Source organism: Bacillus rossius, chromosome 13, assembly GCF_032445375.1.
Source record: "Bacillus rossius redtenbacheri isolate Brsri chromosome 13, Brsri_v3, whole genome shotgun sequence".
NCBI lineage: Eukaryota > Metazoa > Arthropoda > Insecta > Phasmatodea > Bacillidae > Bacillus > Bacillus rossius.
The window spans coordinates 25,738,896-25,766,263 of record NC_086340.1 but is presented as its reverse complement, the minus strand read 5'-3'; the positions used below and the strand labels follow the sequence as shown (position 1 = coordinate 25,766,263).

Below are 27,368 nucleotides of genomic sequence, written 5' to 3'. Positions count from 1 at the left end.
AAACAATGTTTTGAAAGGTAACTAAATCACACCAAAATATATTTATCATGTAACAATCCAAAACAAATGCATGACAGGCCTCTTCAAAATTATTAGGAATTAAAAATTTAAATAATAATTAAATTTTAAAATTACGGAACACTTTCAGTAATTACATAGCAACATTATTTAAGTTATGTAATTGGTATGAAACATAATATTAAATAAATCAAAGGATATTTTCAAAAAATTCAATTTTATTTTCATACAAATTAGAAAAAGTAAGGCATCCAGAATTGACTTCTGGGTGGTGCACCGGTTGTCTGGACCTTGTATAATACCTGTTTATTACTTCAGAAGTCGTATTATCCCATGCATTTTTTACCCCCTCTAAATCTGCCACTAAATGCATCTATTCTATAATATTCTTTTTGCTAATAGTTAAAATGTAAATAAAATAAAAAACAAATTTTCATTAAATATATGCAGCACATCATTAGTGAAAAAGATCAATGCTTAAATTAAAGTTTGGCACTCAAAAATAAAGATTTCATAAATGTTTTTAGAAATAATAGGTATATATAAGTATACAAGTCAAGGGAATAGTATTAAAAAAAATGGGAGATACTACCTACTTTGCAGCGCTACCAAAAAAAAAACCACAATATTTAAAATAAGCCTTTCCATGAAGAATACAGAATTATTTTGTCTCAAATAATAATTGTGAGAAAACAAATGTCAAACGAAATATGGGTGGCTGTCACAATCTAAAAATAAAGCACTCTATATAAACGAGCCTGAACTAATTAAAACAAAGTCACTAACCTTTGGCTTTCCCATTATCATGTACTCCTGCCCGTCAGAGCCTCTAAATGAAAATCGGCGAGGTTTCTGCAGAGACGACAATATGGTGACTTCTTCCAGCATGCCTTCAATATACACGACACTCCTGAAATTCACAAAAAAATAAGTAAATAATTGAAATGTAAAAATATGCTTAATACCATCACATAAATTTTTATTTTACACTTATCTGGCATATAAATTCACCACGAAAACTATAATGTAGAAAAAAAAAATTACTCAGCACATGTAATTCTATTACAGAGAGTTGAGACACACGTGACAAAATTTCTCTCCAGGTAAAAACACAAGTTGAACGCGTTCCAAATTATTCACAAACACTACTCCATTTTCAGTTGGACAGCATGACAAGGATTCCAAATGGCCAAATCTGTGTTAAATATTATGCCTGTGCGAAGCTTCGACCAAGCAAATCAATCAAAGCTCTTTTTAATATTTGATTTGACTTTGGTAGGAAATTTGCTATTCATTTTATTTAAAGCTTTTGTTGTGATGCAAAGTTTCACGTTTGATGTGAAGCTTCGCATTTGTTGCAAAGCTTTAAAACACTGAAGCCTAATTTGCTCATGTAAATACTTTTTTTTTGTGTTACATAAATGTATTTTGCTTGAATAAAGTTGTCACTTAAAAACAAATCATGAGTTTTTACTCTGTTTCCTTGTATGAAAATTCAATATTAATATTATGAAAGGTTATTTTTAATTTTTTTATTAAACCATTATAAATGTTTAACGATTATTTTATTTACATAAATCTGAATTTCGTAAAATAAAAATAAGTCTAATAGAGCTTCATCAAGAACAATATTGGCAATTTGATTTGACTTTGCGAATATTTTAAACATTCAATTTAGTATTCGCTTCACATATAAAAAAATTAGTGTTCACACAAGCCTATTAATATTGTCAGAAAACTTATACTTTGTGCAAGATTAAAATATAGGTCTAGGTTTTCCAAAATATTTAAACGTAATATTAAACATTAATAATTATGTTTTTTTTCTTTTACTTTGCACTTTGGTGATTTAGCTTATGATTAGGGATGGGTCGATTCGATTCTCCGATTCCTCGATACCACCGATTATTAAAAAATTTGGGTACTCGGTATCGGGTACTAAAAAAGGGCAAGGTAGGTTAGGAATCGGTTAAGTTATGAAAATACAGAAGTAATATATTTTCGTCTGAACTTTACTTACTTATTTTAATATATCTTACCTGCCGTATGCGCATAAAATTCCTAATAATGCTCATTATTATTAAATATTAATTTTATACGAATAAAAATAAATAAAAACAATGTTACCGGGCATGTTTAACCTCTAATTAAAACTCCACGATCGAAGAACATTATTCCTCACTCATGTATTAGACGTAAATAAATTGTTAAAAGACTTATTAATTTTATTTGCAGTTAAGAAAAGTCCATTGTTTTTTGTGAAGAAAGTGATGGTTATGAAACGAGATCACATCACGTGTCGTCACCATTTTAGTTGTGAGCCATTCAAGGATGATGGCCTCCACAAAATCTCTGGTGGCCATAAAATATAAAGTCAAGTCGAAACGTATTGATTCGTTGCGTACGGGACAAATTGTATAATGAAAGCAACAATCGATTTCAAAGAATTCTCTGGCCATACCGCCAACAGAGGCTCATTTTTATTTCTTGCAAAGGAAAACCGTAATAATTACTAGAAAAACACTTGAAAATAGTTTTAGCAAAACAATATTTGTGCCAAATAAATAGCATGGATGCGAAACAATTCACAGTAACCTCAATAGCACGACGCACATAGGGGTATTGGACTAATCTAGCGGGACAAAATTATTTATCGCTCTTAAACGTTTGGAAAATAATCTGTAATTTATAAAAACTTGTCTGCAAAAGTATCTTCACTTCTAATTTCCAGCAATGCAATGTAGCAAAAAGCAAAAGCGAAAACAAATAGCGAAAGAAAATGAAAGTTCTTGTAAGTAAAATTTATATTGGTTAATAATTAAAGTGGACAACTATATACGTATCTACTAACTAAATTAAAATAAAAAATTATAATTATATTTTAAAACTGAAAATATAAATATTAAATGGAAAAAGCCTTAACTTTCTTCACATATCAAGATTTCCGATGTTTCCTTCATAAAAGAATTTCGTTTTTTCTTGATCATTGTTCGCCTTGATGAAAGCAGGGGATCAGATGTTAACAACAGCCTATTTAAAATATCTGTATTACTGTCTACTCTATTAAATTTCCTTGCGAAATTCTGCCTGTATGAACGGAAATGCTTATTTCTGGCTTCTGCTGCCTCTTCAGACAATTGTCCTATAGGCAAAAGGGCATTCTCTATTATTATAGAACCATGTATCAATAGTTTATGCATGGTAGGCGTCATGTTATGCCTACCATACAATTCAACATAAAGTTCTGCAGCCTCTCTAGTAAATTTCTGAAATTTTTTCACATCTATTTTGTACCCGCTTGAAATGCATTCAAGAATCACTTTTATTCTTTGAATGAAAGTAACATCCAGGCCTGTTATTTCAGCTGCCAACTCAGGATCTTCAAAAAATCGTCGACTTGTTTTTCCGTCATTAGTGTTTCCGAATCCAGCTTTGGGAAAATCTACGCGGAGACCTAGCTTGCTTTTAAATTCGTCTTGAATTCTTTCTTTGTTCTTTTGTATTAAAGGTTTGTCTGCTTCAGATTTAGCGGGTAAATATTGCACGCCAAGTTTGTAAGCAATATGCAGTAAGCTTTCAAATAGCCGAATCCTGGCGTGTAAAATAGACAAACCGAATATTAACGAATCTACATTAATCTCACTTGTTTTATTCAAATCGTTGAAATCTTTAGATGTAGCTCCACATATATAACATCTCATTGTAGATTTTGTGCCTGTTGCCGCATTGCACACTTGCGTCTATCATTGTAAGCATCATCTTGTTTTCTACAATGTATGGCCTTCCACCAATTGTTACTGTTGTTGGTTCCAATTTATTTGCCGCACTTTCCACGTAACTGATTTCTTCCTTCGTTATGTCAACTGTCTCCTTTACAAAGCGTATACGGATAGGTCTACAGTAGCGGGGTGACGATGGAGTTGGGTTCTGCCACAATATTTTATTTTCCATTCCATACACTATACGCAGAGGCACAAAATAACTTTGAAAAATGTGTGAGTCGTATCCGCTATCATTTTCAAACTTTTGTTTGAACTGAGCCTGTTGTGAGCCATCACATCCCCATTTACAAATCATTCGGAAAGTATTTTCACTATCGTCAAGGGTTTTCAAAACTTCTTCTAAATGTAAAAGTAATCTTTCGGCTGTGTGGTTCACGACACCTTGTAAATTCACTTCGGCACAGGTTTTAGTTATGTTGAAAGATTCATCGGAAGGATAACAATGTTTTTTTTATATTTCTGCAAAACTGAGTAGCAGGGAAGATTTCCTGTTGTTTGTCTGATTCTGTCATATTGCGTCCTTGACAAATCAGCATCTACAAACATTGCTAGTGCTTCCTCCGGACAAACTTGCTTGGCATGTGCCTTGTCACACTCGATTGAATTCCTGTACTCCTTAGCACGATCCTTACTTTCTGAAATCTATTTCAGTATATTTGACGCACATCTATTTCCTTGGGCTCTCAATTCCATTTCAGCTGCATAGATAATTTTCTCAGGGCTATCAGACAAACGTATACCCTCAGTCTTGTGTCTTTTGCTTCGCTCACTAATGTCTTGAAATGATTTTGTTGGTCTACCCGGTCTTCTTCTTGCCACTAATACAGGTAATTTAAACACTCCACTCAACCACTTTTCACTGTTTTTCACAAATAAATCACTTCTGTATTTTGCTGTTACCCAGCGATTTTTCACTTCTGATCTCAATCTTGATAAATTACGCTTTATTTCCATAACTTGTTCTTCGGTATAAGGTTTATGTGAAACCAAATAATCTTCGATGTATTCTAATTCACCATTAAAATCTAGATGGTTTTGTGATATCATCAGGTCAAATATTTCCTTACGAGTCATCAAACTATTTCCAGAAGGTTCTGAAATAATAGAAATAAAATGTATCGGAAGCATGAGTTTTTCACATTTTCATATTATAAATTTTAAATCACTCTACATGGAGGAGTAGGAATTAGTTGGAACCAATATATACATTTTTCAAAAGTATAATAACTATATTTTAAGAATATATAAGCATCATAACCGGGAAATGCCGGGCACTTAAACAACAAGGCTCCCAAAACTACTATTTTTGATAAAAATAACTGAATTTAAAAGCCTTTTTTAAAAGTGAAAAAGAAAAAAGGGGGTTTGTAAAATTATAATATTTGGACTAAAATAACAAAGTTACTTACCAGGAATTACAGAATCCATAACCAGAATTTATCTTTTCACAATAGAACATAAAATAATAAACACTTAAATATTGAGTTTTAAAGCACGAACATCTAGTATACACAACCACTGCGAGCAATGCCTGAGTTCCGACTGACACTACCATCTGTAAAATGAGGTGGGTGAAATGAAAACAATGTGGTTAGGTCGCACAACTATCTGGCTTTTCTAGGAACCGGTTTTTTTTAACCTGAGTGCAATTCCGAGGATTGGACTTTTGGCCAGCTAAATGTAAGAAATACCCCTATGTGCGACGGTGAATTACGGCGTAATTCACCGTCGTGCTATTGAGGTTACTGTGAATTGTTTCGCATATATGCTATTTATTTGGCACAAATATTGTTTTGCTAAAACTATTTTCAAGTGTTTTGCTAGTTTGTTAGTAAAAAAATGTTCGCCGACTGTCGTTTCAAATTACGATGCGAATGGTCTGATGTTGTATCAACATGTCTAAAGTTTGGGAACATTTTCGCATCAATAGTGAAAATGACAACTATGCAATTTGTAATCACTGTAGTGCGCAAATTTCACGGAGCGGTACTTACAAATCTGCAACCAATTTAATGAAGCATTTGAAATCCCGGCACACATTACTACCAGAAAAAATAGTCTTTGAAGAAAAACAAACTTTTGTTTACAGCACTGTCACCAACTAAGTCAAAAGGTACCACAGAAAAAAGTAGTGCTACCTTTGAACCCATTTCGAACAAAGATGTTATGTTATCGGCGTTATCGCCTGTTAAAGAACCCTGTCTAAATGTTAAACTTCTTTGTGCACAGCCTAGTACTTACTAGCAAACAAACTTTATGTGAAGATGCTTCTTCACTGGTAATTGAAAAAAAAAAAAAAAAAAAAAACCTTAACATTTAATCCTAAGTTTATAATTATCCTTTATACATGTTATTATCATTATGTAATGCATTCAATTCTTAAGTAGTTTTAATTATGTGACCAGAATTACCAGGAATCGAAAACTGGAATGACTCGGAATCGAGAATCGAAATTTAGGAATCGGTACCGGTATCGGAATCGATAAAAATGTGTACTCAACCCATCCCTACTTATGATTCAACATAAATTAAAATATACTTTAAAGGATGGACACAGTAATGAGTAGAGACCTGCAAAATTCGCGGATTCATTCGGTGATAGGCTAGAATTCAAACACATACACCTCTTAGATAATTTTTCTATTGGCTTACTGTTCATCTGGACGAATCTCAACCAGTTATAAACCCTCAACCAAAGAAGGATCGAATCACAGACAAACCAGCTGAGACGACTTACAAGTCAGCAGCCAATGAACTTGCGTTATTTGCCCGAGTGTACAGGGGTATGTGCAGTCTGTCCTGAAGGCCATCGAAACCGCGAATTTTGCAGGTCTCTAGTAATGATAAATTAGTTTAAAATAAAAATCAGAAGCTAATGATAAAAGAGCACTCTTAACCTTCTCCTACCCTAGCAAAACCATATTAAAACTGGATTGCTTAAAGTTGTCTAAAAACAGTTACACAATTGCAAATATAAAATTGCAACAAGATCACAACGTGTATACAAATTTTTAGCTACCAACAAAAACTCACACCAAAGGCAATCTTTCATCATCACTTGTGTGATATTTTACAACTCAGAAATAACGTTTAATAGATATCTGGTGACAAAATTTGTGACAAAGCAAAAATTAAAAACAACTCTAGTGATAAATCTAAAGGAAAAACCCTTACCAGTATTTCCATCTAAGGTAAAACATAAAGGAAAATGGAAAAATTTGAATGAATAGAGCACAAAATTAATTATATATTTATACATTAGCAAAAACCAAAATTATTTTAAGATAAACCTTCTTACTAGTTTGCGGCAAGAAATTTTGTAGTAAGAAAATTTATACTTGAAATTGGTAACAAGTCTATATACAAGATCATAAAGACAGCATGCGTGTCCTCCCATTGTTAACTGTTTCTCCTGTCTTTCCTTGCATGCTATTGGTCGTGTTTAGCTTCTTTTTCTTAATACCAGCTCTGTCTAAGTAATGGCAGACTGTTGTTACATGCCTACAAGATTCTGCTGAATGGGACCCCCAACAACGCCAACATGGCTGCTTAAGTGGAATTTCTGCTACATGCCCTGGTCTGTACCTCTTTCTCTTGCCACGGCATGAGCTTCATTGTTTGATCACCATCAAGTGTGCTTGTATCACTTCTTCCTCCCTGCTGCCTCTGCCGCCACAGCAACATCGACAATGACTTTGAAAGTTAGCTTATCCTTTGCCAACCAGGTGTACTGAACCAACCTGTCCCGCACACCAGCCGGTCCCATAACATTCGTTCCAGATTCCGGAAGTTACAATGCATACTTAAGTGTCACAACTCCACCAAATGTTGGTCCTGTTTGATAAACTTGTACGTCTCCACGATCTTGCTGGGCTTCGGCTCAAAGTGCGCCGTGAGCTTTGTACACACTTCACTAAGATTCACTGAATTGGTTCCATTAGGCAGAATTAAACCTGTGACCAAGTCGTACGGTTTCGACCCACATACTGTAAAGATGCTTCACGTCGTCAGTTTCAATTTTATTTGCAATGAAATAAAACTGAATTATTTCCTGGTACGAATTCCACGTTGCCTGACCTGCCACAAATTCCCCAATCACTCCATTAGTAGCCATCATTGCTACAACTCTATAACCTATTTCTCTTACGAACAATCATCGTTGCCACTGTTATGTCTGCACACAGACCTTACTTAACCCGATGGTTTGCGATTCTTGGTTGCCCTCACACGAGGTATCCACTGTTTGTTTACTAGCAACCAGCAACCATAACCTACCCACATATCTGGCCTCGACGCCTGTTGGCATGGCTGCCAACCTAGATATTTTGCACCACACTGTCATACTTTACACACACATTAAACATTTCAATCCCTAACACACAGAAATGTCTGTTTCTGCTTGCTATTAATAGAAAATGTTTTCTTACCGAGGAAAAGGATCATGTGTCTGGATTCCATCTTCTGAACTGGGAAGCATGATGGAGCGCTGTTTCTGCATCGGCAGCATGATGGGGCTGAAGTTGCTTCGAAACAGTAGGGGCAAAGTTCTTACGATGGCACTAACGGTCGTGGAAGTTACATTCTGCGAAGAGAACACAAAAAATTCAATCAACTGCAACAAGAGAGACGGCATTGTGAAGTTCTGAGAATAAATGCAGAACAAAATCAACCGTAACACAAAATATGGTGAAGTAACTAGGGATGGGTCAGTCAAATCCTAATATCCCTCAGGTAAAGTAAAATCCTCTCAAAAAAATCCCACTAAATAAAGTTTTCTGCATAGTAAGTTTATGTAATTAAGCAATAAATACCTAAAATGTTACCCCTTATTTACTTATTAACACTACTAAATGAATTTCTATTTATGTTCCTTCATAAACTTCTTAACAGTGTTTTATTGTATGATCAATTCTTTAGTATTTAGAAGATTTGATATCCGAGGGAAGTGATAGAGTACCTTGAATATACCCCTTGAATACAAATTTAGATCTGAAAGGGCAAAATTAAATTTTACACAAGAAATTAAAAATATTAACTTATGGCATTGAAACGTTAAACCCTTTACATGTTTGTTTCATAACCTATGTTTCCAGAATCAAAAAAAATATTGTATTTTTATTTATAAATAACATGTTAAAAGTACACTTTCTTAGGGAATGGTAACATGATAGATTCAAAGAAAAAAAATTGATTGAATAAACTTCAGAGGGTATCAGTGTTGAATTTTTTAATACTTTATTTCCTCTTAATATTATATTAACTCCACTAAAAACCACAACCTTCTTTAATCCACAGTATGAACTAAGGAGTTCTGTACGTACATCATCTATTCGGGTGTTGATCAATTCAATAAGCTTGTCGGACAAGTTGTTGAAGTCGTTTATAAGTTTGCTCAACTTGGCTTGCTTGACAGCTGGATCATGAAGAATTTCTTGACTTCGTTTGGCGAGTGCAGGAAATGATGACTAAAAAAAAAAGAGTGCGTCTAACTCATTAAAAGTGATAAAAGCGAAACTTCTTTGGCAATTCAAACCTCGACTCGTAAGGGGTAAAATGGCAGAGAAAGAGAGAGAGAGAAAGAGAGAATGAAGAAAATTTTCTAAATGAACACAAATTACAAAATTATTACTCACTTCAAAATAACAGCAACAAGTAGCGCTACCTATGCGGGAAATGCAGGGACTGTCTCAACAGCCCTCTCTGCGCTGCTGGTTAAACAAGGAGGAACGTGATCGTGTTGGTAGCTAATATAAAATTCAACACATTTACAGCTGACTGGATAGAATATCTGTATGTATTTTCTGAAACAAGTGCAAGTGCACTCTCTCTGTCTTATTCCTTCATTTATCTATCTCTTTCGGTTATGTTTTTTTGGGCGGGGGTCAAATCATCGCACAAAAAGGAGATGAAAACAATCCCAGCAACCTATATAGCACAGTGGTCTTTTTATCTCTCTTTGACTAGCACCAGAAATAGTTTCACAATAATGTTTCGTGAAACATTGCATTAAAATTTGACCTTGAAATTTTACTCTCATCGCACCCAAAGAAGTTTCACTAAAAAAAATTTACCTCAAAATATTTTTTTTTGCAAAACTGAAACCATCTATTAAAAACTATTTGAAGAGAAGGATAGAAAATGAATTAAAATTGAAAAAAAAATTTATAATTGTACAGCAATATGTATATGTAACTTTTCAGTTAAATCTAATGCCTACTTAACTTTACTGCTGGCATATACAATGGTCAATAATTAATACCAAACAGTTTTATTACTGTTGTCAATTATTTCAAGACAGAAAATTATAAAAATTAAAAAAAAAATTATCTTGATAAGTGGGCCAAGTGAAACAAAAATCATACGCAAAAACTCCAAAAAATATTCTACAATGAAAACTATTTAAAATCTTTTCACGTAGGTTCTACTTGTTCTACTGTAAAATTACAGTGCACATCTCAGTTAAATTGTACAGTGCTAACATTTTAAGTACCAAAAATGAATAAATAAGCAAATATGTAGTTATGCACAGCTTATTACCTTACATGAAGAAATGAACATCCACATACACTGCTGTGGGTAAACAATAAGCAAATTCACAATTATAGCTTTCACTCTCTTATAAACGTCTGGAAGTGTGTGGCAGACACGCGATATGATTTGTGAAAACGCTGTAAGGAACATGTAAGGTGGCAGACGGTCCAAGTACGTGTCTGAAAAATAAAAAAATTATCAATCTCACAATCTCTGCATGCTTATACTACAGTTTTTGTAATTTTTTTTTTACTACAAAGACATTAGCAAGTTCACTCAGATTAAATAACAGTATATCAACTATTTTTAAAACTGTAAGATGTATTCTTTGGCTAGGTCTACTTTTAATTTGAGTTGTTATAAGTTGCAAGGTGCATTTGGCTGTGTTACTGAAATAAGCTTTACAATGTTGTTATGGAAAGATGGTTAGAGTGGTGAATTGGTATTACTGTGGTTAATAATGTACATTTATCTGTAATAACAATAATATTATTTTTTACGTACATTTATCTGAGAAACCTTTGAAATGTGTTCAAGTACAGGGATTTTTCCAAACAAATTGAATTAAACATATTTTTTTTTAAATATGTCAAACAAAACCAAAATCTAAACAATGATGGCTCTTGTATGTTTGGTGCATATTAAATGGCAAGAAATATTTTAAATATAATATTTTAGTTTTATCTGTTACATGGGTAAAAATAGAATCTTTACAATAATGAAATATTTTACTGTCGCATCACATTCTTTGCGTCATGCCAACTAGTGATTCCAACAATGTACTGAGAAAGATTAAACCTTGTTGAGTTATTATTGGACTCTATAAATATGAAGCTTTATATAAGCAGGTAAGAAGGTGAAACATGACACTCCAACATTATGAGATCAATTAATAATTAATTAAATAGTTGGATGGATTCTTAGTTCAATCAACATGGTACATATTATGAGGGTATCTCAGAACGTCAATCATGTAGATATTAATTTCCTTAAAGTGGCTTGGTTTTCTTTCTATTAAGACACTGTAGTATGTAGTATGTCTTAAATCAAAATTGCCTGACTGGGTAAAGTCATAGGCTAGAAATGAGAAAACATATGCACATACTCTTCTAGAATACAATCAGTTTCAAATATAGAAGGTTGTATGTTTGAATTTGAAACCAAATGATACAATGTAATGTGATAATGAAACGACAGTTAGAGACAACATTCTTACCAATTAGATTAGACATTTTCTCCATGTGCGATTTCATGATTTCAATAGTGGTGGCCGAGGTTCGAATTTTTGTAGCGTCATAAAATCGTGTTCCATAGTCCAGCCAAATGCTCAACAGCCGAGGCATTGACTGGTAGATATGGTTACAGCCATATTGCAATGACTTTAGAAAACAATGTATTGCATTCACTTGAAGGTCCCTGTAATACAAAACATTATGCTTCATAATAAAGGTTACAAATATAACATAATTTTACATTACTCATATGCAAACATAGGTTCCACTGTTTCTAATATTACTTAACCTTATAAAAAAAGACAATTTTTTGAGAGATATAACATTTTTAGTACCTTACACGTTACACCATGTAGCCTACCAAACATAATAACGGGATTATTGAGTTCTTCATCACCATCGAGCAAGACACCTGTACGACTTAAGTGATTTCAAAGTGTTTAGTTGTGTTTTCACCACTAAAAAACAAACCATACTTAGTCCGAGTACAGAATCAAAAACTATGGAGCGACATGAATTTTTAATGAATTTTCGTTCTCATCTCCCCCACCCGAGGGTGAGGCAGAGATCAGGTGGCCTTCCTTTTGTGATGCCCCACCTCAGGACAGCTGGTAGCAGGCACAGACTATCAGGTTCCTCCGACCGCGGGCCAGGGCTCTTGCGACTGGCCTGGTAGAGGCATCTCAGCCCGAACCATGGCTTGCAGTGCGGTCTGGGCGCTGCTCCGCTCAAACAAGAGGCCTCGAGGGCTGCGGGGGCACCGCTGGTCCCATTCGCTGCGGCTACGTGGCCGTGGGCAGGGAGGGCTTCCCGCCTCTCAACCCCCTCCGGTTGCGATAGGGCATAAGGCCAGGTGGAGTGGGAGCAGGGACGATGTGATGTGTGGTGCGGTGTGCTGTGGTAGTGTTCCTGTCAGATCACCCCGTTCTCAGGCATAACTGGTTTCCCGGCGGGTCAATGTCACCGAGTACTTCCAGTCCTGCCCAAGTGTTCAGGGCGTGGTAACTGTGGCGGTCGATTTGTAGTGAGCTGTTTCTCCGAGTGGACCAACGTCACCGGACAGTCCGGCCACTGAGTAACCGCCCCACTGCCGTGTCGGTGAGGAACGAGACGAGGCGCGAGGGTCGAACCGGGACCACCTGTCGAGTCTGCAGGGTGCCGGCGAAGGGCCTTGGCGGATGACAGATGAAAGATAACGTTAAGAGGTGGTGCCCCACAGAACAGAAAGGCATCAACACTGCGGCTGGTGTTTATTACAATAAGTAACACACGTGCCACCCTCTGGTCAGCCTAGAAGGTTCTCCTTAAAGAGTTCCAAAACTGGCCCTACTCACACCCGGCGACGTAGAAGGCGGCACAAGCACGGGCAGCAAGAGCACAAGGCAGCGCTGTGGGGCTCTGTCCGAGCACTGCCTTTAACACTGTCCCGCGAGCTGCGGCGGAGGAGGGATGAAGGGCTTCGGCAGCGGTCAGCAAGGCTGTGGAGGGGTGGCAAGCTGCCAGTTGCGTGGTGAGTTCCCGGCCTCACAGGTGCTGACAAGGTCCCGTGCACATGTGTAGGGCATTACGATGGGGAAACTGACGTCAGCACCCTTCGATAGTGGCACGGGCACCCAAAATAATGGTAGTTACTTTAGGTGAAACTAACTGAATTTTCCCCCAATTATTAATTCAAACTGACCTGAACACGGGAACGAACAATATTCTTTAATTATGATGGTAAGCATGGGGTATTAGGCATCAATTATAATACTACTTAAACCAAGTGTAAATATTATAACTACTCAATCAAATTAAAACAATGATTATTTATGAAAAGAATGTACGAAAGGGGATGATCTCCTCTGCTTGGTACATTTAAAACTTAAGAAAAGGGCAGCTCACCCGAATTTCAAGTCCCTTTCTTCAGGTGCCACAGTCGACACAACACGATCGTAATACTGGGCCAAACACACAAGACTCTTTTCCCACTCCCTATATGGCTCCATCGCTTCTTTGTAGTGGTTTATGTTGACATCCATTGTCACATTTGCTGTTTCGTCATTATACGTAGCAATCAACAGTTTTGCCTAGAAGCAAAAGAGCATACATAGGGACCCCAGAAAATGGTCAATAAAACTGGCTCATTTTGGTGTAAAAAAAAGTCGAAAGCTGTGCAAAATATCTGTGTAAAAATAAGCAAGCGGTGGCAAAATCGTTGTAAAATTTTGGTGAGATACATTAAATTAAAATTGAAATTGGCAAATGAGATTGGTTTAGCCTCAAATTTTTTAAAATTTTAATACTAAACATAAAATGCACTCAGCTGGCAAACACTAAAAACTAAATCAATATTACGCAGTCCACAGAATATTATTTTTAAAAACATTTACCCTGGAATGAAAGCACATGCCTACTTTGTAAATATTTGTTACATAGGCAAACAATGGCAAAGAAAACTAAGACTGCAGTAACAAATTTACAAATTAAGTGAAAATTACATAAAAATATAGTCAGTTCTTAAAACAATTTTCTACAAAAAGATATGTCTTTAAACACATGCTCTCGACAGAAGAGCTTTCTGCCAAAATACTGAGTCAGGAGGATTTCTATGTTGCTGGGTTTTAAATTCACTCTTAAGTCTGAGAATATGTGTCCATATGCAGAGAATGCCCGTTCACTGTCTGCATTTGATGGCGGTATGGAAAGAACTGAGAGAGAACAGTTTACAAAGTTTTCGTGGCCATCTTGTAAAGCCAATAAAACAGCTCCAACAGCTACAGGCTTCATGTCCCTCAAAAGTTCTGAAACATGAGTCTGGAAGGTCAAGTATCCTTCCAAGAATTCTTGCTTCGAAAGTGTTGAGAGGACAGGGATTTTCCTCACAGCAGGATACAAACTGTCATCAACAACATTACTGGTCACATGACTTGGATTGAATAACATTCCCACATGCAAAACAAACACTCTAGCTGTGTCTTGCTCCATCAAAGTCCTAAGTTTCTTGTGGCAATTCAAACCTACACGAGTAAGACTGCATTACAAGACCTTAACTTACCCCACATAATCTGTGATCCAAATGCGAGCCTGAACGAACGCATAACTATCGTAGTACACACCACGAAAGAGTGCAAGCCATCAAATGTAGTTAACTCGGCACTCGACAGAGCACGCGTTGCATGCAATCGGCGAGATATCGATATTCAATTACGTGTGCGTGCTCTATACGGGAAACAACATAACCAAATATGAAAGATGTCAACTAGCACTCGCTACATTTATGTAAGTGGTACACTGCGGCGACGCAGACAAATAGATATAGGTTATAACGTTTAAAAACGTCTTTAAAATAAAAATTTATACATCAGACAACTTTGTATTTCCGTTAATTAAATAAGTAAGCGGTAATGTCCGAATAAATATTAGATTTATACTTTAAAATGCATCGTTTTATACGGAAAAAAATACCTACACAAAGCGCTCGGAATCTAATAGCGGGACCGAAAACCACATGCGACGTTTACGCGAAGGTTTTTTTTTATCCAAATTTTAACACCCTAAAATAAAGGTGCCACGATTGTGCAATAAAAGAGGGTATATTTTTGTAGCAATTTCGCCAATTCATTTTCAAAAAAAAAATTTTCAAATGCGGTTTGAAGTAGGAGCTGCAAGAAATATTCTAAAGATTTTAAAAATTGTAATATTATGGCATTAAAAACCATTAAAAACTCAAGACTTAAATGTGTGACATCAACACTGTTACTACAACTTATGACTGTTTCACAACTTTTAAGTTATTTTTGTGACTCAGATGACAACCTGAAATTTTACATGTACGGAAGTGAGACAGTACGGTAGTAGTAGTAGTACGGAAGTGAGACAGGTAAATATTATTAACCAATGACTCAACTCATCCTGCTATGAAATGCCCATGTGCGCCATGGCTTCCAACGAGCTCCGGCGTTAGTACCCACGACTTATATAATCTTCAAAAATGCGTGAACAGGAATTAAATACCGTATTTACTCGTGTATAGCGCGCACCACGATTTTTGCAACAAATTCAAAAAGAAAAAAAAGAAAAAATTTTCCCCCATAAATAAATATTACTAACATTTTGTGGTACCTGTTAAGTAATTACTTATGAAACAAATGATTATTTAAATTGATGTGTGGTGATGTGTCAGGAAAATACTTAAATTAAATACTCTTCCACCTGAAAGCAAAACTTTTGTGGCATACGGTACCATCCGATACGACACGAGCAAGCTAAACTCTGCTGTGTAGACGGAAGATAATGAAGCGCTGTATCTTCACAACTGGTACAAGTTCGGGAGGGAGGGAGGGAGGCAGGCAGGAACGGGACTATAACCGACAGTTGACAGGACTAAACACCACCACTCCCTTCACTGTTGCTAAGCTGGCGCGGAGGACTAGATGACTCACAGGTAGCTGCTGGGACGAGGAAGCGAAGGAAGTGGGCTGGGGAGTGGGGACTGGTGACAACAACATTCTCTCTCTCTTTTTTTTTACTAGCTCCTGCACTGGCTTTCTGTAGAGGGGAGAGGTCTAAAAATAAACAAGAGACCATGATGTGCGAGCTTGCGCGCACACGTGTGTGTGTGTGAGCGTGTACGTGGGAGAGACCAGGTTGCGTGTCTGTGTGTGTGTGTTGGTGTGTGTGTGTGTGTGAGCGTGTACGTGGGAGAGACCAGGTTGTGTGTCTGTGTGTCTGTGTGTGTGTGTGTGTGTGTGTGTTGGTGTGTGTGTGTAAGAGAGGCCTCGTTGCTTGTGCGTATGTGTGGGGGCTGGCCAGAAACGTCACCCGTCACCCGGCAGTTAACAACTACCACTCCTCCTCCCCGCCTCCCCCTCACTAACTTTTTTTTTCCGTGTATAGCGCGCATCCTTGATTTTTTTCCTTTACTTGAGGGGTAAAAAGGGCGCGCTATACACGAGTATATACGGTACAACCGAAGAATGAATGCCCCCAACTTCCCCTCCCCCCGGTGCGACCGACCTCCGCGCACAGCTTGCGGTCGTCCTTCCTCTCGTCGGACGCCATGTTCTTGAAGGAGGCCGAGTCGGGGAAGTGCTCTTCGAGGCCGCGTCGCAGCGTCATGAAGGCCAGCTCCTGCTCCCCCCGCTCCCAGTGCCACTTGGCCTTCTCCACGAACACCTCCTTCAGGTGGCACTTCTGGGCATTCATGATGCAGTTGTACGCCTGGTGGTACGAACCAGCTCTGGAAGGAAAAAGAAGAAAAAAAACACCATTAGGCTTTGCACACCTTCGTCCACGAATCAGCAAAGGCTCAAGAACAACTTTTTAACAATCTGATTCCTGCCCGCGACATTACGTCGCAATGGATCTTCAACACAAGTCGTCCGTAGACGTAAGTAGCGACAAGATTATGGGGTGAATTGCGATAAAACCAAAACAACACAGACAAGCACTTTGATTCAACGTTCAACACCGGCAATGCAAGTTAATAAACCATAAAGCACCAAAATTTATCTGAAAACGTGAAACCAATCAGCAATTCGACAAAACTTAACCCAAATTACAAAAAAAAAAAAAAAAAAAAAAAAAAAAAAAAAAAATAAAATTAATGATGACAGTAAATTCATTGAATGTTATTTAACATGAATTTTGTACCAATAAAGCAAGAACTAACATTGCTTGATTTTTTCATCGCGTTAGTAACATGTTTTTGCATTAACGACGTTGGCACATTTTTCAAAAACACAAAAATTTGCCATCTTATTTTTATTTTATCCGAGTAGTTCTCTCTAGACATGCTTATTAAATACTAATGATTTTATTGCATGAGTGTATTATGTGTCAGTCAAAATGAGACTGTTAAGGTTAAATAAGTATGAAGTACCATATTTGCTCTCGTAAAGGCCCCGCCCGCGTATACGCCCCCCCCTCCTTGTTTTGTAAGCATTTTTGAGAAAAAATTAAAAAACAAGTTTTCTGGGTTTATCTGAGGGCAGGGCAGCTTGGCATGCATCAAACAGCAAGCCATGTATTGTGAGCGGCGGGAGGTGATTTTGTAAGCGGCAATGATACAGAGACTGGTATTATAGTTTGTCCGCTCTCACCCCTTCGGACTCGCTGCCTCTCTCTCCCTCCTGCCGCGTCGCTGCCTCCCCCACCCTCCCTCATTAGAATAAAGACGCACGACTTGCCAGTCGTTCCGCCAGCTGTTTCATTTAATCTAAATTTAATTGGCGTTTAAATAAGTTGTGGCTGTATCTCATTTTGCTTTTATTAAATGTTAGTTTTTCATACCTGAAAAAAAGAAAAATCTATTTTTTCCTCCAAATTTGCGTATAGGCCCCTTTTTTGGAGTCGAAAATTTGGGGAAAAAAGGGGTGCCTTTACGCGAGTAAATACAGTAATTATGAAAGTAAATTCATTGAATGTTATTTAACATGAATTTTGTACCAATAAAGTAAGAACTAACATTGCTTGATTTTTCATCTCATTAGTGACATGTTTTTGCATTAATTACGTTGGCACGTTTTTTCAGAAACACAAAAATTTGCCATTTTTTTTTATTTTATCCGAGGAGTTCTCTCTAGACGTATACATGCTTATTAAATACTAATGATTTTATTGCATGAGTGCATTATGTGTCAGTCAAAATGAGACCGTTTTTGGTCAAACGAGCATGAGGTATAAAGTTCTGGTTTGGTATTGAAACCAGGAACAGGAAGAGAGAGAATTCGGAGTATTTCTTACATTTTTTACATTTTAATTGATGTTTCATTCAAGCATAATTTTTCTCAAACCATGGGATTATAATTATATGTTCAGTAACTGGACTTTATATGTTTTATTTTGCTTATTAATAATGTGCGAATTTGACACCGGAAACTGCGTACCTGCGCGCGAGCTCGGCGCTGCTGAGCCAGAGCCGGCCGACGAGCGGCTCCAGCGCTCCGGAGGCGCCGGGCTCCAGCAGCCGGCGCGCCAGGTCCAGCAGGGTGCGGCGCAGGGCGAGGATGGGCTCCAGCACGCCCGCCGACTGCTGCACGCATTCCAGCTTCAGCCCCCACTTGTGCGCCAGCGCCTGCACGGCCCCCGCGTCGCCCGTGCCCCGCAGCGCGCCTCGCACCATTTCCTCCGCCGCCTCCACCTCGTTCAGCATCTGCAGCCTGGGTCGCACGCACGCGTGAGGGGACTAGCTACACGCCGAGTACAGGTTATGGGGATCTCTCCTCCTTTTTGATAACCCAGCCTTCATATCCTATAAGGACTTCCAGGCTGGGGCCCCCATGGGCACGGATGCGGATAAGCCGCATACGCAACCAGGAAGAGCGTTAGAGCTTTTAGCTATACACAGAGGCTGAGGCTACCCATCCCAGCTTATGTACCACCTCCGGCCCCCTACTCCACTCAGCTCACCAGCTCACACGCTGAGTACAGTGCAAGGTACCAATGCAGCACATTCGGGACCACACTGTGACATCGACCAGGGTCTACGCCTCTCCTATCTCTCTCTCTCTCTCTCTCCCTCCCTCCCTCCCCCCCCCCCCCCACCAAGTCTCATGAGATCACCCAAAGCCCTCAATTTTGTTCTAACTGATGTGTTTCCATCCACTGCTTCACTTCATATTTTTAAAACTTTCTTGTTTGCTCCAGGGTCTGCTGTTTAGCTTAATTATTTATTTTCTCTGTTTACGAGCTTTAGAACTTTGGGTGCTGAACTTAGTCTAAACCACACGGTGACCTGGACAACAAGTATACCAATTCCATGTCAATGAGCAATCTGACCAGCATTCTGAACGACTACGTGTCTGACGCAAGTTGAGACTACTATAGGGTGTGGGATGCCTCGAGCCCTCTTAACTACGATCGTAAGCTGTGAATAGCATGCCCGATGCGTAGAGCAGGCCTAGTCCTGTGGATGGCATAGGGGGAACTTCGAGTCTTGCACCCGCAAGTGTCTCGTCACGGCCCTGTTACGCCGGGTCCGCATGCCCTTCCTCATGGTGGCACCCAAGGTAAACAAACGACGATGCAAATCATATCAGAGCCTCCGAAATGCCTGGGACATAAAGTGGCGCCCAGTGTGGAACCTGGCAGAGACTGCCGGCGGGCAATGACGTGACTCTTTCGGGTGCAAACCTATGCATCGGCATGCTATTTACAGTTAATGATCGTAGTTAAGAGGGCTACTAAGGCATTCACAAGCCTTAGTCTCAACTGCGTCGGACACATGGCCGTTCAGTAAATAATACATAATGATATCTGGTAAAATTGGTTTTATTCTTGCAGCTCTTATACACATTTTTCATTATGTTACTAATTATTGTAAACAGTTAGAAAGGCTCATTGACATGGAATTGGTATACTTGTCCAGGTCACCGTGTTGTTTAGACTAAGTTCAGCACTCAAAGTTCTAAAGCTCGTAAACAGAGAAAATAAATAATTAAGCTAAACAACCTACCCTCTGTGGTAGACCCTGAAGCAAACAATAAAGTTTTAAAAATATGAAGTGAAGCAGTGGATGGAAACACATCAGTTAGAACAAAGTTGAGGGCTTCGGGTGATCTCATGAGACAAGGTGGGGGGGAGGGGGGAGAGAGAGAGAGATAGATAGATAGAGAGAGAGATAGAAAGAGAGAGAGATAGATAGAGATAGATAGAGATATATAGAGAGATAGATAGAGATAGAGATATATAGAGAGATATATAGAGATAGATAGATAGAAACATAGAGATATAGAGAGATATAGAGAGATAGATAGAAATAGATAGAGAGATATAGAGAGATATAGACAGAGAGATATAATGGGGGTTAGAAAAACGTAATTTTTATTTAAACGAACGTTCGGTTTTTCGAATATATTTTAAGAGGTTTTGAACTGAACCGAACGTAAGGGTTCGGTTCGATTAGGTTCGAAATTTTCGAACTTCGCCCAGAACTACACATTTTGCAAGTTGGTGTCAAACAAGTGATTTAGGCCCAAGTAAAATGCTGATTTTTGCAATTCATTTTTGAAAAAAATTTGACTCGTGGGTGAAAAATTTCATTTAAATCAGTACTGCAAAAGTAAAAACTTGCTGCAATGGGAAAAGAAAAAGGTAAACGGGCAAAAGAAAAAAGTGAGAGACATTCACATACATACACACACGTGCATCCGTACCTGACAACTTCCTCGTATCCGTTGTGGTAGGCCCCCTTGTCCAGGCTGGACGTCGCGAGGGCCTCCAGCAGCATCCTGCGCGCCGCCTCCACGTTCTCGCGCAGGCCGTCGCGGTCCAGGCGCCGGAAGTCGGTGAGGATCCTGCCCACCTGGATGCCCCACGACCGGTCGCCGGCGAACTCGGGCCGCGACACCAGGCCGGCCAGCTCGTCAAACATGTGCAGCTGCCAGAACGCCTCCGCCTGCTGCTCGCACATGACGACCGCCAGGTGGGGACTGCGGGGCAACAAGGCGGTGCCGACCGGCCGTTACCGCTGCGGCCGACGTGTGCCGGGGCTAACAAGTTTCAGGACGATTCGCATTCTCAGCACTCGTGCCTTGCACAGGCGGCAACTTTCCTCGCGTTGCATAGGACTGCCGACTATTCCGAGATGCATTTTGTAATACATTGTAAACTATTTCAAATATTAGTTCTAACCATATACAGCAAAACCCCTTATTTACGTTACCATTATTTACGTTTTTCCCGTTATTTGCTCTATATTCTTCAGGTCCTGTTTAGTTCCCATTTAGTCCAATACAATACTTTCACGCGAATTACGTCTCAAAAATCGAATCCATCCCGCTATTTACATCACGTAACAACCATAAACAACCAGAAAATACCGTGGGTACTTTGAGAGTAAATAAGATTAGCTAGTGGGCCTAAAAACATCGTGAAAAACGTAACGTTTATAGTCGGCAATGAACATTTTAAATCGCAAAATATACATATTTTATAACATGAAAAGTTGCTTTTATTTCTAAACATGTAATAATTCAAGCCTAGGCGTGTAAAAGTCCTAGTAATTATAGCAGGAGACAATCTAAACTGCACAAGGGAAAAACGTAAACTCACGACACAAATGTATAAACGTGGCTGATTGTTAAGTTCTGATACTGTATTTATGTCACAACTTAGCCGAAATACTGGTACGAGACAAACTTCACAAGATAAAATGAGCAGAGTCTTGGTAACAGTTTTATACGTATTTTATAATTTTGGAAGTATTGTACAGTTGACGCATATTTTTTAAACTAACAAATTATTTCTGGGGATCGTAAATTATTAATTATTGGTATCAAGACATCAAGATGAACGTAAACTTGAACACGTCACGGCAGCGAAAAAACTGGTGCGTATACCAATAAACTGGTATTAGAACTGGACAAAACTGGTACACGGGAGGTGGAGCTTATATTTTTTTCCGCTAAGCTCGCATCTATTGGCTGGCTGCTGATGGAAGGTCACGAGTCTGGGCGGAGCGTTGAGTGAGTTATACTGCGCATGCACAGCTCAGAGAACAGAGAGAGCCAGCAGGCGGCTACGCCGCGCCGTAACAACAGCTGATCGAGTACAATGACCTTTCTCTGCGCACGGCGCGCTATTGACAGTAAATTTCCATCAATTTGCGGCCCTTTTTTTTTCATTTTTTTTACTGTGGTACAATGCCTATGTGTAATGTAGCCCGTATTTGTTCTGAACGCTGCAGAATGCGACTGTATTTTAATTAACTTTAACGTATTTCTTACTTTTCCCTTTATTTACACTTTCCCGCTTTTTACACTTTTTTACTTTGTCCGCATGAAAAGTGCAAATAAGGGGTTTTGCTGTAGAATACTAAAATACAGGAATTAAAATAAGAGTAATAAAAATTTATAGAATAAAATAAAAACAAATTTTTAAGAAAAATGTTGAACACACCCACAGTAAAGTTTGCTAGTCTGAAAGTGCTACACGGTATTAGAATGGGTTAAAAATACGTTGTATGTTTTACGGAATCAGTCAATCAGAATCGTGCCCAGCAAAAATGGTTACGACTTTTGTTTCTGTCTTAACAAATCTTAAAATGGCAAAAAAAACTCATGGGAGATTAGAGGATGTTTAAGTAAAATAACTAAAATAATGTTATCACATTTTGTATGTTAAGAAATTTATATGGAAATAACAAATGATGTGACATAAACGAACAATGTTTTAAAAGCTAAAGAAATTGTCAACATTCTATTCAGTACTCTGAAGCTTTATTTTTATTTTAAAAAATAAATTAAAATCAAATGATACTCTTTACATGTCTCACAGGGTTTTAAAAAAAAATTTCTGGTCGTCTGCCAACTTTACTTGATGGAGAAATGGAAAGCTATATTTGGTACAATAATGTTGTTCATACAGTTAGAGAGTAAAATTTTAACAGAGTGACAGGATCGCAAGAGAAGAGCTGTTAGTTAAGAAAGAAATGCAGACTCGCCTGTGTGTCAAGATGTTCTCTGTAGCTCTCAACGCCATAACCGGCTGGTCGAGAGCGAGATAGCACCGCACCATTCCTTTCATAAACTGAGGTGTTAGCAGTTTTTCTTGAGCAAGTCTCTCGTAGCAAGAACTTACATCCTGCAGTACAAGCATGATTTTTTATGACAGTCATTATAATAATGTCACTATCACAAATTTAATTTCTGTGATTCAAAAAGTACTAATTTTATTTGGATTAAATTTTTTTCTAAAAAAAATGATTGAGGGCTTGTAATATTTGTACAGTAAAGAAAAAGAAAAATTTTTCATGATATAAATTTGGCTGCTTTAAAACTCTTTGATTAACAATATTAGATTTTAATAAGCACTCAACAATCAATTTAAAGCCCAAAAAATTTAAACTAGTTCACTGTTTGTTCTGAGAAAACATACAGCAATAGTGTAACATAACTAAACCAAAGCTTTAAAGAGGAAGGGAAAAAAATTTAATTACTTAACAACATCAAAATATATGCTCCTTTTGCATACATAATAAATAACATCAAACAAAATTCAAAACATAAATTAGAAGATAATGTTCCATTCAAAATGCTATTTTAAAGTTAAAAATTAATTTAACTGGTTTGTTTCCAGATGGATTTACTCTATATATGAGGTTCAATATTAGAATGGTTACTTAAACAATTCAATAACACAGAAAACCGGAGGCTTATTTTTTGCACTAGCCTAAAACTTTAATCTGGAATAGGCGAAATGCTGAACGCTATTGGCTTCGGGATCGTGATGGCATGGACACATTCTTATCTTCAAATTTAGTTTTATCAGCAAACATTTATAAACTTTTGATTATCAAACTGATGTAATTATATTTTAGAGTTTTTTTTTATAAAGTAATTACAATATGTTTCGTTTGCATTCTTTGTTTATATAAATGACTTCAAACATGCATAATAGCCACAAATCATTATTTCTAACAAACAAACAACAGTTCTACTAATTTAATACATGTAGATGTTAATCTTAAGCATTGTGACAGAGAAAACCATACTCTATGGCATGCAAAAACATTTTTTGTTTCACGAGTATTTACATCCTCAGACATTGGTAACATTGAAAGAATGTGTTTGTTTACTTTCTTCGCATGATAAACGTTACATGGATATTACAAATAGCAAGGCAACAGAAACATACAAAAATACTCTAAACCAAAACAAAAGATGTCAAAAGTTGGTTTCTGGTAGGGTATTTTAAAGGAACCATAATATCAGGAAACTACACAGACCCAATGCTGACAACTCCCAGGCATGCCCAAAAGTAATAGTAATAACATTATAGCATACAATACAACACGTGTTCAACAAACAAACACTATGAAGTTTAGGCCAGATACTAGACTCTACAAAATAATTACAGTATTTACTCGAGTAAAGGCCCCGCCCACGTATAAGCCCCCCTCCTTGTTTTGTAAACATTTTTGAGAAAAAATTTAAAAACGTGTTTTTCTGGGTTTATCTGAGGGCAGGGCAGCTTGGTATGCATCAAACAACAAGCCATGTATTGTGAGCGGCGGGAGGTGATTTTGTAAGCGGCAGTGATACAGAGACTGGTATTATAGTTTGTCCGTTCTCAGTAGGACCGTCGTGAGGCATGCCAGACGTAAGCAGTTAGTTCTATCTCAAACGACATAAAGATAAAGAAAGGTGGACTCGCGCGCTGCCAATGTGTTGATGTGGAGTGTTGTCGTAGAAGTAGAGGGGAAGTGAAGGAGGAAGGGAAGTGGGTCAAGGATTCTAACACTCCTTTGTCTGGTTGGCTGGCTAGCTGGCAGGAGGGAGGTTAAGGGGCCTCCCTAGTAAAAATCTTTAGCGCGTTGGGCCACTGGCCACGTGCTACAGCCAGTGGTTGGGCGGGGCGATATACCTGAGCCTGTCACCTGCACCGCGGTGGAGGGGGGAGAGGGCGTTTCAGCGAGGGGGGCGGAATAATGGGAGGGTTGTTATTGTGTGGAGTCCATTTGCTACTTATACCTGCGTTATCTGCGAACAAGATCGTGGCAAGAAAGGTGACTGTTTTTCCTTTTCGCTACATTCAACCAAAAGGATAATGTTCTCGCATTGCCTTGCTTGCTTCCTGACAGTGTTTATTAACTTGAAACATTAAATTAGTGTTGCAATCCAGTCCATATCCATGAAATGCAAACATTCGTCAATTCTGTTTAAAACATGTATTTTTATTTTTTAATTAACGTTCTACATAATTAAGAGATTTACATACATTACAAAAAATGCTGTCACCAACAATCGATGCGTTAGCTTGTGTTTTCAGAAAAAATTTGCAAAAATTATATCATTAAAAAAATTTCCAACATTATACTTTCGAACTGACATTTGTGTGATGAATGGTTTTGCACGAACAGTTACGCTTTCATTCATAAAAGTCTTCCGCACCGTGATGAGAAATCACGTCCTACTAATAGATTGAGTATAAAACTGGGAATAAAATGATGCAACAGCGGCCTACAGGTGGATTCAGACTGCAGGCTTAGTCAGTCACGCTGAATCCACCTGAGTTCAGATTTTATCGAAGACAAGTGCGGGTGGTATGGAAGAACTCAGTGTGCACTGACTGTTGTGCTCAAGGTGTCAGTGAAATGTATAGCTGGAATCACGGGCGAAAATTTGTAGGATTCCCATGAGGCCCACGGGATAACGTGAAGATTTTGCAAATGCAAGCGGGCCCCCTCAGACGGACTTTTTTATTTCAGGGAGGTTCGGGCCACCCTGAGATTCTCCCCTCCTCCCGGAATCTACGCATGCAGCTGGAATTAATTTTTAGCCAAGTACGTCATTTGGTGCTGTATTTAGGCTGTCAAAGAAGATACGAAATATGGCTGCTTTGATAATTGACGATAACTCCTTTTTATTGTGGAATAGTACTTACCCATCTACAAATAAATCCCTAAATATACCACCACTACTGTTGGGGATTTTCTATACAAACTATCAAAATAATTTTGGTTTCGTCACTGTCACTAGCTATTATTGTATCATACGAAAACATGTATGTTTTGTGTATTAATTTACGGTATTCATCTCTGTCAAAAAAATATATTTTTCGATAATAGAGTGTAAGCAAGGTAGAAAACAATGGCTAATTTTAAAATAAAAATGGAATAAAGTATTTTTTGCTTGCAGTAGTTCAAATTTTTGAATTAATTTAGTTGTTTGTTTAAAAAACCCTTCTAAAATCAAAGAAACTACCTACTTCCTTAATAGATAAATAGTGCTTTAAGATCACACGCTTTCATAAATATTTAAACGCCAACATTTAAAATGTAGATTTCACATAATGATAAAATCTTATCTATTTTCATGGTCACGCCTAATGGAAATAATACACAACAATTCGTCATATATGTTTTTTATGCTTTTAATAACTACTCTGTGTTTTGTGTATTAGTTTACGGTATTCACCTCTGTCAAAAAAAAAACTTTTTCGATAATAGAGTGTAAGCAAGGTAGAATTCAATGGCTAATTTTAAAATAAAAATGGAATAAAGTATTTTTTGCTTGCAGTAGTTCAAATTTTTGAATTAATTTAGTTGTTTGTTTAAAAAACCCTTCTAGAAATCAAAGAAACTACCTATTTCCTAAATAGATAAATAGTGCTTTAAGAGTTCACACGCTTTCATAAATATTTAAACGCCAATATTTCAAATGTAGATATCACATAATGATAAAATCTTATCTATTTTCATGGTCACGCCTAATGGAAATAATACACAATTCGTCATATATGTTTTTTATGCTTTAATAACTACTCTACACATGAGCAAATTTCAATATGTATACATAAAACTGAGGAACTCTGCATTATATTTTTAATCTGTGTACGACACTAACAGAAACTAAAGCATAAAATAACATTTTTATTTTTTAATTAATAAGTATTTCATCAACGTGAGCTATGCTTTCATATTAATGAAGCCACTCTACATAGAGGAAGTGCACATGTATTCAGTATTAACAACAGACCCTCCGGATCACAGAGTAAACGAATGAATGGAATTCATAACATTACCATACCTGCCAACTTTCCAAGATGAAAATTAGGAAGACATTTCAAAATGTTAATTTTTCGCGTAAAGGACACGCGGCAATTTAAACTCCATGCCACAAAAATTACTGTGATTAAAAATAATTCTATAAGCAATGCTAAATAGCCTAAACCAACCATTTATCACATAAATATGATGTAAATTAACAGAAAAGTATATATGAACAGTTGTTTCATTGTCTTTTAACTTAATTTGAGGTTGAGCATTGCGATTTCAAAGAGGAGGCTGTCGCCTTCTTCGCTTTCTTCAAAAATTCTGCAC

General features: G+C 37.6%; 1 protein-coding gene across 1 annotated transcript in view; it reads right to left on the bottom strand.

Annotated features, from left to right (window-relative positions):
- The window catches only part of LOC134538393 (serine/threonine-protein kinase ATR), a 130,528-nt gene that overhangs the window by 18,132 nt on the left and 85,028 nt on the right, over positions 1-27,368 (bottom strand). The window contains 10 exon segments of the mRNA XM_063379686.1: positions 805-928; positions 8,228-8,382; positions 9,122-9,265; positions 10,338-10,510; positions 11,548-11,747; positions 13,448-13,632; positions 16,562-16,784; positions 18,433-18,705; positions 20,701-20,976; positions 22,989-23,128. Coding sequence (XP_063235756.1) covers positions 805-928; positions 8,228-8,382; positions 9,122-9,265; positions 10,338-10,510; positions 11,548-11,747; positions 13,448-13,632; positions 16,562-16,784; positions 18,433-18,705; positions 20,701-20,976; positions 22,989-23,128 — 1,893 coding nt within the window.